At 36.0% G+C, this 18,118-nt stretch overlaps 1 protein-coding gene across 1 annotated transcript in view; it reads right to left on the bottom strand.

Moving 5' to 3' along the window:
• HCN1 (hyperpolarization activated cyclic nucleotide gated potassium channel 1) overlaps nt 1-18,118 on the bottom strand; it is a 192,466-nt gene that overhangs the window by 75,971 nt on the left and 98,377 nt on the right. The window contains exon 3 of the mRNA XM_058826315.1: nt 13,896-14,057. Within this exon, the coding sequence (XP_058682298.1) occupies nt 13,896-14,057 (162 nt within the window). The remainder of the gene's footprint in view (nt 1-13,895; nt 14,058-18,118) is intronic.

The following is an 18,118-nucleotide window of genomic DNA, read 5'->3' as shown; positions in this document are numbered from 1 at the left end:
CGTCCTACAAAAAGCTGTGCATTATTTTATTAGGCAGTGACAGCAGGAAGCAAAATAGTTCTGCAGCTGAAAACCTATTTTGGCTCCATGAAAGGAACAAACCTCAGTGTCAAAGCAAGTGGGCTGAATCTAGGTCAGAGGCTTTTTTTCTGAGAACACATCTGAGTTTCCTGATGACCTTTTCTTAAACTCAGATGCCTTAAAACTGCAGGTGCTTACTAGAGTCGGCAAGACTTTCAAGGTAATATAATATAAAGAAAAATTATTTAGCAGCCTAAATGCCACCCACAAAATGATGCCTAGGCATTTAAAAAAACAAACAAACAAAAAAAACCCAGATTTAGTGACTCACAGAAATTTAATTTCCCTCCTCTAGCAGGGGGAGGTTAATCTAAATAACAGAAGAATATCATGACCTTGGGAGTATGAACTTTGTACTCTAAGGGGAAGGAAGGAAGGAAAGAAGGAAGGAGAACATGCCCATCTTTTATCATCCTTGAGGCAGTTAACAAAGCACTTGAGTGTCCCTGTAGCATTCACCCAAGAGGTGTGGAGCACACAGGTCCAGTTCCAGCTGTAAAGACAGGGAAACCCTTGTACAGCCATCAGTCCATGCCTACTTGGTCACTCTGGACTTTCTCAGGTACTGTCACCCCAGTGCAGGTGCAGCGTCAAGCAGAGCCATCAAGGTCAGCCTGACACTGACAGCATGTGACAGACAGCATGTCAGTCATGATCCTGTGACACCATGCCTGTGCTTCTGGACATGTACGAACATACAGTCAAAAAATGATTGGGCAGACTACTAGAAGAAACACATAGTGATAGTTGTTAAACACCTAGATACCAGCTCAGTCCCTCAGAGACCAGTTTCTGAAAATTGAAGGAAACATCACCCCATACTTGTAGTTTAATCTTTCCTGGGCATCTTCCCTTGCCATCCTTGGAAAGGGAACAGGGAAACTGCAAGAAGACACTCTGCTGGTCCCACCTGAATGAACTCCCAATAGCTCAACCATTAACTGTGACACATTCAATTTGTCTTCATATTACTCTTGTTTCTCTGTCTAGCTTTCTACCTGCAAGCCCAGAGGAGGCCACAAAGATGATCAAAGGCATGAGACACCTCATAAAAATGGGCTGAAATAGCTGGGATCGTTCAGCCTGAAGCAGCTCCGGGAAGACCTTCTAGCAGCCTATCAGTACCAAGAGAGGGCTTATGAAAAAGAAGGAGAGCAACTTTTTCCAAGTGTGTAGCAATAAGACAATGAGAAATGGGTTTAAACTGAACGACAGTAGTTTGACATTAGATATTACATATATAAAGAAATTCTTTACTGTGAGGATGGTGAGACACTGGAAAAGGTTGCCCAGAGAAGTTGTGGATGTCCCCTACCTCTTGAAGTGATCAAGGCCTGGTTAAATGGGGCTTTAAGAAATCTGTTTATGTTTATGGTTTAGTGGAAGATTTAACTTTTCTTTAGTCAACTTGTCATCTCACAGCTCCACAGCAAGTATTTATGAAACAATTGTTTTATCCACAGAGCAACAGTAATGCCATATGACTATTTAGAAATGCTTGGAAAGCCCATGGGATACTTTCATAGCTACAACAGAAAAAGTAAGAAAGTCTCTTGCTGCAATTAAGAGTTAAACTACACACTTTGATTACAGGAAGAGCTGAAAAATTATTCTACAGAGGAACTAAAACATCCAGTTTAGTAGTTCACAGGAAGTGGGTGAGTAGTTCACAGGAACCCATGTTCTTCAGTGAAGATACTGAGGATAAAATGCTCTGACAGAAATGGGTAAGGCTGAGGCAGATGGCCCAGGCCAGAGGACAAACCCTGGGGAGAGGCCAGACATGGAATGTCTAGCACTGATGCTTGAGGAAGAGAGGCACAGCAGGAACACCACAATCCTCATCAATGGACAGTGAAAAAGAAGAGTAAAAGTGCATTGCAATTTTTTATTTTTTACACATGGATGTCTGCAATGACCAGCAGCCCCATTTGTCCTGAGTTTTGTTTGTGAGAACCAGCACTAAGAGAGAAAGGCATCCCAAAATTTCACTTCAGACTTCAGGTACTTCCCTTTGATAGCTAAGTGAGTTGGCAGGTCTCCCTAGGCTCCCTACACAGTCAGTAAAAATCAGACTTCTGCAGATGGTGATTCAGAGTAGAATGTTAATGCAGGTGTTCTTTATCACCTCTGGGGGAGAATTTCTCTTTCCAAAAGCTGCCCAGGATCCTATTCAGCTAAAGCTGCATCCATTATCTTCCTGAGCTTCCCTACTGGGCATACCTCTGTTTTCATGGATAGACTTGACACCCCATTTCTTCCTAGCTCAAATCCAGTGGAGAAAATAAAATTCCCTAGAACAGCCTCTTCTCTCAAGCTCTGGCTTTGTTTTATGATCTGTTTTTTTTCTCTTGGAACTGAACTTTGCAGTCAGTTCAGGACATGAGTTTGCCCTTGCAAGTCTGACAAAAGTCAGAGGGGCTCTGTAAGAGGTGCTGCAGATTTGACTCAGTGAATTCTGTTCCAGCACACCAGATTTAATGTAAGCATATGCAGTGAGTTGGTATCATAAACCACAGATAGGAGCAGGTGAGAGACAAAAAAAGATTCCAAATGAGAACAGAGGAATGCTTAGAATGCAAACATCGTAATTATTTACTTATATGGATAAAGTCATACAGCAGAGAGCACACAGTGAGAGAAAGAGTTCTCGGATTCAGGGCACATATTTGTATATCCTTTTATTGAAAATATGACATTTACTTTGCTTGTAAAAGGTTGGGAAGGATGTTAAACTGGAAGCATCCGAAAGGACTCAGATTCTAAGGAAAATAGCATATTTTTACCCCAAAATTGCATTATCTAACATGCAAATGGTTGGAAACCTTTTTTAGCTACAACCTTCATGTGAACTCAGTACCTTGCTACATTTCAAGACTGTTTTTAAAAATTTGATAATCCACAGCATATCTACTTAATTTTAAGCAGAATAAAAAGAATAGCCTTTTCTAAAGTTTTTTTTTTAGTTAGTTTGTCAAAACAAAGTAATAGAACTGCTCACTTCAGACAGGGCCAGTTAAGCTTGTCTTGAAATCAATACCCCAGCAATGTTTGAATCTTTTAATAAATCTAGCAAATCATGGCACTCCACATGTATATGGCACTCATTCTGAACTTTGACAAACAACAATAATTTGTTTCTATCACAACCACGATTTGCATCCTCCAAGCACATAGTTCACACAAGTTTAAGCTGAGTTACAGGTAAAACAGTTTAAAAACTCCCTTGTAAACATTACAGAGTGAAGTTTCCATTTCATTTAAATTAGGTTTAAAATGGTCTTGAATCTAATTTCAGATTATATGGCTATTTCTTCCTTCTGAAGTTTACCTCTAAATCCCAAAATTTGTGCTAAAAAAAAATAAAATATACCAAAGTATTTTTCAAATCCAACCTTTACAGTCAAAACTGTGAAAAGGAACAAGGTCACTCAGTGAAAGGAAGGTCATCAGAGGATATACATCAAGGCAGCTTTCATTCTTCAAAACAGCAAAATACCATGCTTTTTTTACTGCCTTTTAAAATAAAATTGAGAGTCATTATTGATTGGAAACACACATTATATTGCATACATTATATGCATTTGGGTGTGTTTTTAATTGATATCATGCATATTTAATTTCTAATTCATATTTTGCATTCAGTGTCACTGCTATAAATTTAAATGGCATTTTTTTGTCTTTAACCTTATTATTGACAAAATTTTTAAGAGTATTTTCTAGATGGTCTCTGGGCAGACGTCTGTGTATTTGCTCTATGTGTGAGCAGTAAGCACTTTATACCAAGTCTGAAAGATTTTAAAAGCAAAAAGAGTAAAAACAACAAGCTTTGTTAATGCCTAGAAACCCTTCATCTTTTATTTATCTGTACACATGCCAACTTTATGTTTCCTCAAATCATGTTGCAATGGTTGAGTGCACTGGCTCATGCTTAGAAAAAAACAAACTTCTACCTCAGATGTTCTATTTCTGTTTAAAATGTCAAATTCCTTCTTTCTCTTCCCCATGCCACTCTGTGTGTGTGGGAGGGTTTCCTTCACAAAAATTCAACAAGAGTGGCTTAGGTTTAGTATATTTTATTGATCTGCAAAACATGTTTACTTAGGAGCAATACACCATTAAGTCTAAAGGCACTTCCTCTCGGCATTTATACTTCCATAAACAGCTTATTTGTCAAGATACAGATGACAAAAACAGAAGGGAACCTCATCCTTGCTTATTCATGCAACTCAGAAATGAATTAATTTATCTCAACTTTTATATGCATGGAAGTGCATGTAGCAGCAGGATGCTGCAAGACTAAAGCCATGACAATCAGAGTTAGAGTAACAAGAAGGTAAAAGCACATTTAAATATTCTGTACTGCATCTGTGTTTCATATAGAGAGATGGTGCTACAGGACAGGCAGCATTTAGGTGAATGACATGGGTTATGAGAACTCATATAGAGACATCTGCATAGGTCAAAAAAATTCCAGGGTTAAATCTGTCCTTACTTACTGGAAATGTAGCATGACACCCAATGCTCTTGAGTGTACATTTCCAGGGTGCACTCTTCCATTTTCTTATCACACAAATCTTAGTTTTATTTTGCTTCCAGGAAACGTTTTTATCAAGGATGATAAACTTCATTTCCAAACACCTGGAGAAAGCTATTAAATTAGACAGGAAACTCCCTCAAATAGTCTTCTGTCAACGTCATTCTAGCAACATTTAGCTGAGTTTAGGTTTGCCATAACCTTTCTAGCTGTATCTAAGAGAAAAATTTTAAGCCTTTCACTATTAGAGATAAGCAGAGGAATATTACATATTGCTGCAAAGAGTGACAAATGAGTGGTACACTGCTTTTATTCCTGAGCAGCACCCAATTACTCTCTGTAAAACTAAACTAGCAGTCTGAGTGCACTCCACTTGAAAACATCATTACTAAGTAGACAGCTGTTCAAAACCAGTCATGTTAATTCCCTCACTATCTATACCAATGTAGATAATCCTGTTTTGATTATATGTACTATTGTCAAAGTGCTAGGCTACCCTCAATTGCAAGCTAACTTCATTGCATTCCAAATACAAAAGATCAAACAGTGACTAAAATGATGAATGTGATGGATTAGAAAGGGAATATGAGTAATTTGCAAAGAGTATGGGCATTATTTTCTTATCACATTCAAATGCCAACTGCTGGCTTTCAAAGAGATTGTTTCAAAGCAACCCTCTCATGTTAGCAGTACCCCAAAATACAGGGAATATTGTGTCATTAAACAGGGCCTCATAGTGTATATATCTTTCTGATCCAATCCACTTCACAGGAGACTGTCATGAACATTTTGTAATAAACAGCAGCAATTTAAAACAACGAGAAAAAAATTAAGGTAATGTCAATAATTTTTTTTGAAATTTGGGGGGAAATGGTTTTACTTTTGCAGCTAAATTAGATAGATTAGTACATTATTTATATCAGGTTTTTTTGAGAAACACTAATAATTTTTTACTGATAATATTTCTTTTTTCCCTCACATGAGGGAAAAAACCACAGTGCAAATTATTAAACATGGCATATGGCCATGGAAAGTCTCACCATAGGGCTTGGTTCTTTTCTTTATGTTGTCAGTAATATCTCCTAAAGCATAAACGAACAAATATGAAAATCCAGATAGCAGAAAGAAAGCAAAATATATTTAAAGGGCATTCAGTAGTTTAAGCTATTGATATTAAAAGTATTGCTCTTACAATTAATATGTCAACATCTGTACACACATCTAGAAGACATTAAAAATTTACTCATTAGCAACAGCATTAAATAAGAGTCCGCATATTTCAGAGTATATAAAGATTCTCCTATACAAAATCATTTCCGCCATCTCTATTAGATTCAAATTTCTGAAAGGTTTAGGCTTCTATTTGAATTAGTTCAGGTTGAGTTTGCCCAAATGAGTATATGTGCAGAAATCAGGAAGAGCAGGAAAGCAGATGGATGAGAGCAATCTTAAAGAAAATTATCCTATATTTTTAAATGGGGAAAAATACATGCAGCCTACACCCAAATGTATACAAATGTGTGCATCCTTGGCTTATATGTATAAATAGTATGGGCAAAACCATTTCAGACATGAAGGAAAATTAGTAGGTTGAAACAAACGGAAGAAAACATAATGCCATATATTTCCTGCTTTTCTCATGTTTTGGTAACCTGATGTGAATACAAATTGAGACTTTCAGTTTTACAGGGAAGATTTTAGCTTCATTAAAATTCAAATTAAAGTGAAAATATGAAATACTAAATTTTCCATGGAGAGAGAAGTTAATAAATTAACAGATTGTAAAAAGAAATATTATAAACCCCTCTTTTCTTCATCAGAGATTCTGGGAATCCAGATTACAGATCCTACAGACTACTGGCATAGGTCTGGTAAACAGAGACCTGTATCTCAAGTTTCTCATGTATCAGAGTGACTTGGTTTAGAATTACATGAACCAGAACAAATTATCTTGCTTTGATTTTTTTCTAATGTGAAATGTAAGCATTCTAAATGTGCAATTTCAGATGGCTTTTTTTTCATGTCTAATTGCATCCCAGTAGAGACTTCTCTCCAGATGCACTTTAAATATTAGAATGAGTCAGATGTTGAATAGCCATAGAAAATTCAAATTTGATACGGCAAAACCCATCAGGTAAAAGCAGTAAAATCAGTGCTCTTGAGGAAATCTGATTGTGATAAAGACCCCTTGACAAAAAGATGTATCTTGTGCAAACCACATTTTTGTGCAGTCTTAAATCATACAGATCAAGAATTAGGCTGTGCATTTTAACGAAGGTTTGCAATGAAAAAGGGCAAAATTTGCTGAAAAACAGCTGTATATGAATGGTATTCATCTGAATATATCTACACTGGGTTTATTCTGGGAAACCTGGTCTAGCATAAATATTACAAGAGTTCAGTTTTTGGATAGTCGAATCACAAGAGAAAATGCCACCCATGGAGAGCTACTTCAAAGTAAATTTTTCACATTTATATTCCAGTTCAATCCAGAGTACCACTACATGCAGATAAACATTTTAAATTTCCAGAGCAAAGCAGACTTGATCCAGCTGCCCCCAGAACAAAGGGAACACTCTCTTCTACAACACAGAATCTGCTTTTGGCCAAATGGTGCTTATAACACCTCTTGAACATTTACTCCAGGGCAAATGTAGGAAGCAAGGTCTTAAAACATGACAGGTCCAATTTATGTTTTTACTTTAGTTCACATTTTTTTTGACTAAAAAATGTCTTAAGGCACACTTTATGAAGTTCTGTTATTTTTCCCTTGAATGTCTATCAAATACAACGCTAGGCTTTATGATATTATATGCAATTTCTTCTATTCTTTCCAGTGTAAGGCTTACATAAAATATTTTGTAGATTACAGATACCAGAAATCCCTTCACAATATACTGCAGCATAAGCATTTATGAGTTGTGCTGATTCTTGAGGGAGAAACATGGAAACTAAATTTTGATGACAAATAAGCAAGTTCTTCCGTGCATCTGCTCCTTGACATATTTCCACTAGATCTTTTGAAAACACAGAAAAAACATGGAAATAAGTTGGTGTCTTTTAAGTCTATCAACTTGCTTTTGTATGCTCCCTCTAAATAATTGTTCCATTATTCTCATCCCATATAGGGAAGAGCAGCTTTTGATCAGAAAGAAACAGAACCATGCGAGGCAGCCAACTAGCTCATTACAGAAATCATCCTCTGTAGCACTTATGATCACATCAGCAACATACTTCTTCAATCAACACTTACAAACACGTGTCCTAATTTAGATCCTCCCTCTTGGTTGCATTGAGTACCAATATCTACTGGAATAACTATCACCAGCAGCATTGAATAATTACATCAATACTACAACATTAGTTTTAGACAGTGAGTGCCACCAGTAAGGTGGCAGGGCTTATGACAATTTTGCAACCCTAAACAATTTTCAGAGTTGGTGGAGTTGAGTGATTGCAACTGGGAATACCTTCTCTATATGACTGTTTTCCCTTTTGAGGCAGTTACAATTGAGATATTGAAGTATATTCTCTATTGTTAAACTTTCTGCAAGTTTTAAATCTCTCTGTAATTGATTTTGCACTTTTATTTTTCAGTTCTTAAGGTTCTACATCTGAATTAGCTTATGGTGTTAGGACAATAAAGTATTTTTTTTTAATCTGAGAAGACATTAATGGCATAAATAATATAGGGGGAAAAAAAAGAAATTCCAATAACTGTAAGGCTGAGGAAATCTAATAACTGTTTTTACCTAAGCACATCATAAATCTCTTGTCAAAAATACAAAATCAAAAAATGTATGGAATATTACACCAAATAGGTTGGAAGGAAACAAGGAGCTGGGAACGAAAAATTATTAAAATTATTACTATTTCCCATTCTAGGCCTGCAAAAGCAGACTACCTGCCAACCTGTCAGAGAACAGAAGAAAGTGTAAGTCAAAATATATGTGGGCTTCCTAGATCCTCAGCAATTGTGGTAAAAATGAGAGCCTGATTTGTTTTTCTCTTCATTGATCATGACACACTGAATTAAATCAACAGTGTCCTCAGATACCCTATTTCTCTAGTCCCCACTATCTTGGCATAAAATTTTGGTATCGCAGTTAATGCATGTCCTCAGTCTGCAAAAAACCTACCTTGTCATTTAGCACTGCACATCCACAAAATTTTCCTCTGCAGTAAAATCACACAAATTAATATATTTTCCTCAGCTAATATATTTTTAGGCCTATCACTTCATGCCAGACCAGTGAAACAGGTCATTACTTCATCATCTTAATGCAGGAAGAAGCAGACCGACCCCAGTGACTAGGTCAGTGCTGAGGGCAGGAAAGACCAGCAGCTGAATTCTGAATAGGTGCACATAATAGAAGCAATATAATTACCTACTGTAGATTTAAAAATATGTGTGCCTTAGTCCTAAGAATGTCAGTTGCATATTGTTGTTTCCAATATTACCGGATTTCCAAATTGTGTTGTAAAGAGTATCTGACTTGAGCAAATCCACTAATTTTGATCCCGGTCCCACTCTGATTCGTAATTTCACACTTTTATGTGTTCCAAGAAGCACTGCACTAACTAAATAGACACACATTAATATAAATATATGAGTACAAAATACATTAGAATAGTAGTAAAACTCATCAGATCTTCAATGCCTCTAGGAATCAGATGTTTCCCATTTGGTCCATACTTTTTAAGCATCCATTATAGAACTGTGGGATTTGATTTACATAAGCATTTATTGCTCAGTATTGCAAATGAAATCAGAGGAATCTAATGCTTTAAATGTGGATCTATAATATTTTATAATAATAAAAATTTACTCAGAAACATTTGTGAAGCTCTAAATTATAGCTATCACATAATGATCAAATGCAGAAAAATCTCATAAGAATATTAGCTTCCCTAATTGCCATCTGTAGGGAAGAAGGTGCTATGCTGAAGCATTATCAAAAAATACAAAACCCAATGAAGAATAACACATCAAAACGACTATGCTGAAATCCTTGAGCTCCACTAAGTAAAGCAGAGACACTACTGAAAAAAGAATTTAATATTGTGTAACTGAAAATGGTGTCCATTAGTAAGAAATGTTGAGAATTAAAATTATAGTTTTGGGTGGTATATTAAATAGCTTTTTTATATATTACATATATGTTAGCATAGTTCTTAGGGCATTATAAATCCTAACCATCTCCTGCCTTTCTGAATTTCCTATCAAATATTAATTTACGTGATTCATTTTATAGTGAGAGAGACTTCCAGATTCTACGGCAGAAATTCCCAAGTTCTTTTACTAGCAATGCTGATGCCATCAGAGATGAAGGTCTGATTTCTTTTGCTCCTGAGGAAATTATGAGACACAAACGGGTGTCAATACAATGCAAAATCCCAGGTTACTAAATCCGTCCTAGAACACCCCAAGAGCTCCAAACAATCCAACTGCAAGGACAGAAAGGAAAAGACAAAATAAAATAAATCAGAGTACCTGAAGGGCTCCTGCTGAGCAAACATTGGCTGACTATCAGGGGAAATGCCAGAAAAGTAAGGACTTTCCAAAAGCATTACAATCTCTTTTGGCTTTTAAAAAACTCACCATTCAAGTTAAATTCTATACCTCCCCACTACACTTGTATCTCACAAAGGGAACATTATAAATTAAAAAATCTGTAAAGCCCAGGTAAATACCTTGCTTAAGGGACCAAATGTTTTCCTAACCATACAACTAATTATTGCAAATACCGACAGGAAAATATTGGTTGGGAAGTTTCAGGTACTGCTAGTAATCATCTGCTGCAAGGTATGCTTTATCACAGGCTGTGATGTTTAGATAGCCAGATGGCATCAGTGGCAAAAGTGTCATCTCTCATCTGCACTTGCCTAGAAACCCTACCCTTGTAAGATATGATTAGGTGAGTTCATCAGCTGGAACCCACACATTGGTTTTGCAATTACTGTACCTGAAACTGAATGCAGAATCTTGGTTTGCATAGATCAACTATAGCAGAGGACCACTGTGCTTTTCTGGTTTTGTGTGTACCTAGTTTTATCTGCAAGTTTATCTACTCTTAATTTTCTAAGGAGTTCCTGGCTCAAACTCTGAGGCATGACAAAAATGTTTAGTCTATGAGTCATTATGGAAGTACACTAGTCTAAAGCAATGCAGATCAGAAAGCTGAGGATAAATCACACAGGGAGATGCAGATAATAGGCTTTCTGAGCCAAGAAGAAATTAGGCAGCATCATTAAGAAAGTCTGTGAAACTTCTTCAGAAAAGACCTTCTTTAGGAATTAAAAAATCCTAGTGTTGAAAAAACCTAACACGGAATCAAAGAGCAATATTCCCTCCTATAAATAATTGACTCTTATTTTTTCTGTAATGGATGGGCAGGAATGTGACTAAAAGTGGGGGGGGTGGGGGAGGGAAGAGGGGAGGGAGAAGGCAAAACAGCTGCTACTTACGTTCATATTATATTAACCAGTCTTCTTATTTTTACTGACCAGTACACCAATATTCTGGAAGATGTCAACTCTGGCAGTCATTTCATTGCAAAATGAGGGCCAATGTTAGGAACTGCCAAGAGGTTCAAGCTGAGAGTACTGATATAGTACAGACTCATAATTATTATCATGGCAGAGAGTATATCAAAGGGATCTGAACAATTTTGTTGAACTGCTTAGGCTGTAGGTTGGTACAGTGTTAACCAGTGGTGATCTTTTACAGAGAGGGCTTTCTATTTTACAGCCTCCTTCGTGTTGCACTAAGAGGTTTCCATTAACCTTTCAAAGACAAAAATTCAACTAATTTGTTTCATTTTAATTGCATTCTGTCACATTGTTCAAAGAGGTAGAAAGCAACCTGCAACCTGGGTTAATTTTCCTATTCCTCTGTGACATTAAATTTAATCTAAATTATTTTCCTTTACACTACTTTTAAATTAAAACCATGAGCATACCTGAGGTATTTGGATACTTTTGTGTATCAGTTCAGGCGGATGAAACAGCTTTCAGGACAAGGCTTTTAAAAGTGCTTGCACTCTGCAACCTGAAGCAACTAATATGCAAAGCAGAATGGAACTATGGACTGGAAGAGAAGGCTGGGCTCTGTTAATCAAGGAGATACCATGTCATCCTTCTGACTTCTTTACTTCCTTTATAAACAGATTATCTGAAAAAGCTTTGACTTGCCACTGACTTACATTTGGAAAAACTGACTTTTTCTGGCTGAGCACATATTGGCTTGAATAAGTCTTCAAGCCAGTGATCACAATTAATAAGTTTCAAATTTTACTTTGCATCCAAACCCCAGTACCAGGTGCAGTCATTTCAGTAACAAAAGTTAAAATTCAGAGTAGATTAAATTGTTATGTGCTACAGTATACCAGGAGAGTAAGGTTTCCCTCTTGCCAAAGCTCTTGCTGTGTTAGGAACGTGAAACCCTTTCAAACTCCAGAAGTCACCTTTCAGTTAGACCCTGAATGCACGAGAAAAGCAGATAACCATCATCATCATCATTATCATACCCCTTCTGTTTCCTCTATCATTTTAGAGGACTGATATTCCATGACAGCTTCATTGTCTCACTGTCTTTTTTTAGTATTAAAAAATTCACTCTCAGAGCCTGGAAAACAACTAGCAAATGTCTTGTAACACTGTGACATGTCTAGAAGTCTAGACATTTTTCCTAACAGTGGTCTTAAATATGCACCTGATTCCAGGCTACCAGTCCACCACTCTTTCTCTTGACACTGGCCTGAAAGACTGCCTATGCTATGAACTTTATATTCAATTTCTCCCCAAAATTCACTCAGCATAAACAATTCAGTTCCTGCTAAAAAAAAAAAAAATAATGCTGCAACTTTCAGAAAGGATCTTTCCAAGATTATATGGACAGTAGAGAGAGAATATTCTTGCCATAAAAAAAACCACCCATGAACGTGGGTAGGCAGAAAGAAGGGTCTGAGCATGTGCATAGTGTGTACAGCTTCCTTAAGACTGAATGCAGCTCTTAAGGAGCAGAGAGAATTTAATAGTTTAGTGTTTTCTGAAAGTTAAATTCTTCAATTAAGTGTAATCCAAGGCTTCCTTTCATTCACTAGCATGATTTTCATCCAGATCTTTAAAAAGCTGGTAGAAAATTTACACTTTGTGAACGTGAATGGAAGATGTTAGAAAGCAGAACACGGAATACAGCAGAATGGAAAGATGTGCCAGTCAGCACTGCGGTGACCTACTTTTATTGTAGCAATCCCATTTTTGAAGATATGTCAGTATTTTTTTTAGAAAAGCAGGCACAATGAGGTGTCAGCAAACATGCTGGTTATCATTAAATATGTTGCCTGATGACTGCAAATACTTGTCTGTCTGACTGACAGTCTTAGTCAAGGAGCTCCCACATTAATGTGCAGTATCATGTTCCTAAAGGAACAAATACTGTTACAGTTCTACAGCAGGAAAATGTGACACTGAGCAAGATGCCCAACTTCAGTAAAGGTGATGGTTTATGGATCCTAAGATTACAAAAACCAGAGAGACACATATCTTCACATTATCAATGAGAGAGCTGCTTGAGGCTTTTTCTTTTGGCTACAGGCCCATTCCAACAATTGCACTGTTATTTCCTTTAAAAATGTTATATATACTGCCACATTATCTGTCTTGATTAAAAAAAAAAAAAAGTATTTTTCACAGCCATTGTCCTTTAAATAGAAAGTCATTACCCGTCCTTAAAAATAACGCGCAGTCACATTCTGTCCTTGAACATTCTGTTCCCACACAGAAAACTATCACACAACTAAGTCTATTTATCTTATTTTACTTGTAAAAATCTTGATCTGTGTGTTGGGAACAATGGATCATTACATGACTCAGAAGTTTACAAACTGAGGATAACATTACATTACGTCAATAATCTACCTTCAGTAGCATTCTGACACTACAGCCTAAACTGAAAGGAGTGGTGAACTAAATGTTTCCATACTTATTTTGGTGGGATTTTTTAGGGAATAAGGGTAAATAAACTAGAATGACCTTAAAACTTAAAGTATTTTCTGGCTCATTTGCTGACAAGAAGTCAATATCATTTTATTGACCATGAATACTACAAAACAAATTTTAGTTCATTAGCGTGTGAGCCAAGAAAATAGGAAAGTAACCTGAATAACTTGCAGGGCAGTACATTACTAGGCATGTGTTTTTACACTAAATTCTGTAGCTAATTGTTTAGAAAAATAATGTTTAGAAAGCACAATGAAAAATGAACAATACTTACAACCATACCGTTTAGGGACACCCAGCAATCTGGTGGGAAATCCTGGAGTAATGGTACTAAAAACTGTAGACAGCCATCCCAGTGGCACAGCAGGAGCATCATTCCAATCAGATTAAAGATTCTCACCACTGCACTGGCCAGATCGTATGTCATGTGGAAAATCTGCAGACAAAAATTACAGGTGATGTACATGTTGCAAATCAGAAATGAAACTCATTTAATTCTGCAAATCAGTCAGGTTAAAGGAAAAGAAATGTCATCCTGAACTTCTAAAAAAGCTGAGGTTTCTAAGGCAGGATCATTAATTTGAGCACATTAATTTCAGCAGAGAACCACACTGACACACCTGACTCTTGGCTGCATGCCAGTGTTATGTAAGCTGCTGAAAAAGGCTTATACTGGATAGAAGTCACCCACTGAAGTGTTTTCTTAAAGCCTCCAACTCCTTTCAATTGAAGAAAGACTCACAAATTAAAAAATACCAGGTAAAGCTAGCAATACCATTACTTGCCTATGAGTTTGGTATTTAAATACTCAAAATTTGTGAGAGATTTAATGATCCCTTCAGAAGATTCACTTTTGCATTTATTACCTTCTCAAATGCACAAAATCTGATTGAAGAAACAATTCAAGTGCTACATTTTTTTGTTTTCTACTTCTATATTTTTAATCCAATTTGCATATACCAGTTCACCAATGAAAAATGACAAAAAGGTAAATTATTGCTCTTAATCATTACCACTTTTCTAAAATGCTGATAATTCCACATTTAGTAAGTAGGATTTCAATGTATTCCTCCATTCTTAAGACACAAACCATTTGCATCTGGAAAGTGTCTTACAATAAATCATACATAAAATTCTCAAAGACACAGAGACATTTTCAGGTTTGTCATAGGAAAATTTGCTGGACAGAATGTACTTCCAATCTATAAATACAGACATATTCCATACCTCTTACACAATTCAATCAACTAAAGACAACATCCTAATATGCATAATTATCACTATGCAGAAATTACATTAAGAAACTGAAGAATGTCCAATTGGTGTTTCATGGACTAGTTACTACAAAATACTATTTAATAGTGTGGCTAGACATAGAAACCAGATGATTTAAGACTGAAAACATCAGATTGCTAGAAATATGTGGACATATTGTTATTTTTAAATTAAATTTTGCACATAAAAGAGGGAATGTTTGTGTCCTAACTTTTACATATCTAAACTAAAAGCAGAGATGAAGTACCCACATTGCAAGTGAGTGCAAGTACAAATATGGAGAGCACATTGTGGGTTTTTTAACTTTCTGTCATGGGAGTTTGTCATTGTTTGAAAATGGCAGTCTGTATTCTGAGTCCCAAAATGCAAAACCTGCATAGTAGAAACATACCTCAGACCCTAACAATATGTACAAAACATGTTTTTGAGTTAAAGAGACTATTCCAAATTCCAACTCGTCATTTGAAATAGGGACTTGTAACATAAATCCTATCCAAATACCATCTAACTGCTGTCAAAATTGAGAAGACAACGCTGATATTTAGGATGTACTGTAGATGGAAGTAAAGTGTTACTACTACACATTTTTCTTGCTAAGCAATGTATTTATGTTATAGCTATTTCAATAGCTTCAGTTTCAGTAGATATTATGAACCAAAATAGTGGATGTGTGCATTGAAATTATTTTATTTTGAAGAACTGGGAAAACAGCATGGATTACTACTGGTTTGGAACACTAGCTCTCATTTAGGTAGTAATTTGTTGACATGGTACGACTGCAAAAAGCAGGTAATTCCTGATCATGTGAACAGTGTCAGAAGGTTCCCCTCAAGTTTCCCACTAGCCTTTTCTGCCGGAGACCCAGGGAAAGAGTCCAAAGCATAGCAGTTTCATATACCCCAAGCTCCTGAATCCTCACCCTGCCTCTGCAACTATGGGCTTAGGCACTGTGCTGTTGGGTTTGGGCTTTTTAAGGACTATTTTATCTTGTCACTGTTTTCTTCAAAGCCTTTGCATTAGCGTGCCTCTGCCGAAATGGTCACATACTGCAAGAATACTAAAAGGTTGGAAATTCAGTATGAAACTAAATCCATCAAAGGAAATGACTGCCAACAGTCTTTGTAAAACACAGCAAACTTCCATAATTTCTGAAACTGCTTGTTCCAGAAGTAGCTTCTGTGAAGCTTAGTGTTCAATGCTTGAACATATCCAGGATATCTCTACTGTATAATGTGGTAACCTTTTATCAGCATTTCAAACTTCAAATTTCATTCTTTTATCACTTATCTTTTGCCTATATAGTCTAATATTTGTGTAGTCTTTCCTAATAACTGTGATGCCTCTGTATTAAAGAAAATAACTTCAACAGAAAAATATTAAGCAAGTGCTGGAAAAATATTTTAAAAAATCTTTGCACTCACCAGCAAATAGTATCTGATATTTTTTCTTAGAAAAGGAACTTATGGAAATGCATGTTTGGTTGAAAAAAAATGAAATTAAACATTGCAAGCATACACTGAACAATGTAAACAGTAATATTTTCCCATAATACTGTGCTGACATATTTACATTTGGGGGTCTCATGTGCAGATTTTTTTAAACTAATAGCCAAAATGCCCTGTGGACTGAAGTCATATATTGCATGTTTAATGTTCTTCCATTCAGGAACTGATACAATGAAACAAGAGTAGTAAAAGAAGCCATATTTTGATAGTTTTTTTTGGTAATCACAAATTACAAGTCCTGTATTAAAAAGCTAAACCTCATTAAAACTCTTAAGATATGTGAAGTTTTGTCAGAGATGAACTGGAGAACAGGAAACAAATGCCATTCATTTGTGGAAATGGTGGTTTGCACATCAGCTGGCCCTCCAGTAGGATAGAAAGAAATGTTAAGAAGACCAGGAATCCAAGACCAAGACTTGATTTTGCAGAACAGATGTGTGCTCAGATCTCTTTGTTTCAAAAAAAATTTTAAAAATATGCTATTTATAACAAAAGTAATTCAAACATTTGCACATAACTAAAGTTAAGCTCCCAAGCCCTTCACTCATGTAGTTAAATATAAGTGCTTAGTTATCATTAAACATTTACCATGCAAAAATGCCATGAAAATAAGAGGAAATTACAACTGCAAAATACATTCAAAAATTTGGCCACTTTATTTAGATTCCTAATTTCATACCAAAATATTCAGTTTAACCAGAAAGAATGTAAATTTTGGACATTTCTAAAAAAAATTACTAGAATTACTTAAGATTACTGCACATGAGAAAAAAATTAAACTCCTCCTGAGAACTAACTCTACCCACATATTTTGTTTCATATAATAGGAAAGATTTCATTAATATTTCTCCTTTTTCATTATTACTCAGCTTCATTTCAATTATACGTCATAGTTTTCGCTACGTTTGTTTGTGTTTGGCTATAGTAATACCATTTTTCATAGTTTACAGATACTTGAAAAATGTTTAATAAAAAATTTAGTGAACTCACTTCTAAGAACTCATAATTACTTCCTTTATTAATTTTACAAGCTTTAATCAATAGCCTGGAAACCTTAAATTTTTTTCTGAATAACTGACAATGCCTCTTACAATGGTTGAAATGGAACCACAGATTAACATTTTCCAGTATTTTGGCACAGTACTGCTCACAGAGAATCAGAAATTGTTGAAGAAGTCAGACTTCACATATTTTATGTCAGTTTTCACTCACACTTTATTAATGACTCTTTTTATTCCCCCATAAGAAGCAGAAAGCAGACTATTCCTTCCTCACATTTATAATGGAGTGTATACATCAAATTGGTCCTGCTAACTTTGATTTCTGAGCCTGAGATGGAAAAACTGTTGCAGTCTTACCAGCCCATGTGCTTAATTGCGTTTTAGGGCTGCCACAGTAAATTAATAGCACACATATAATTTAACCAAGTGAACACAAAAGCTGTCGAGGAACGCACAGGTTATCTCTTCTGCATTCTGATAATTGGTGTGTAATATTTGTTCAGTTGTGATTTTTAGTTCAGTTCAGAATCATGCAACAACAGAACCACAAAAAGGATGGAAAAGACTTCCAAGACCAGCAAGTCTAACTTTTGATTGAACACTGCCTTGGCCATGGCACGAAGTGCCGCATCCCGGCGTTTCCTGAGCATTTCCAGGGATGGTAATTCCACTGCCTTTGATTTTTGGGTTCAGTTTATATAAAAATGAATTTATAT

The sequence above is a fragment of the Poecile atricapillus genome, chromosome Z, assembly GCF_030490865.1.
Source record: "Poecile atricapillus isolate bPoeAtr1 chromosome Z, bPoeAtr1.hap1, whole genome shotgun sequence".
In the NCBI taxonomy this organism is placed as follows: Eukaryota; Metazoa; Chordata; class Aves; order Passeriformes; family Paridae; genus Poecile; species Poecile atricapillus.
Note: the sequence above shows the minus strand (reverse complement) of the source record. Positions and strands in the feature narration are given on the sequence as shown.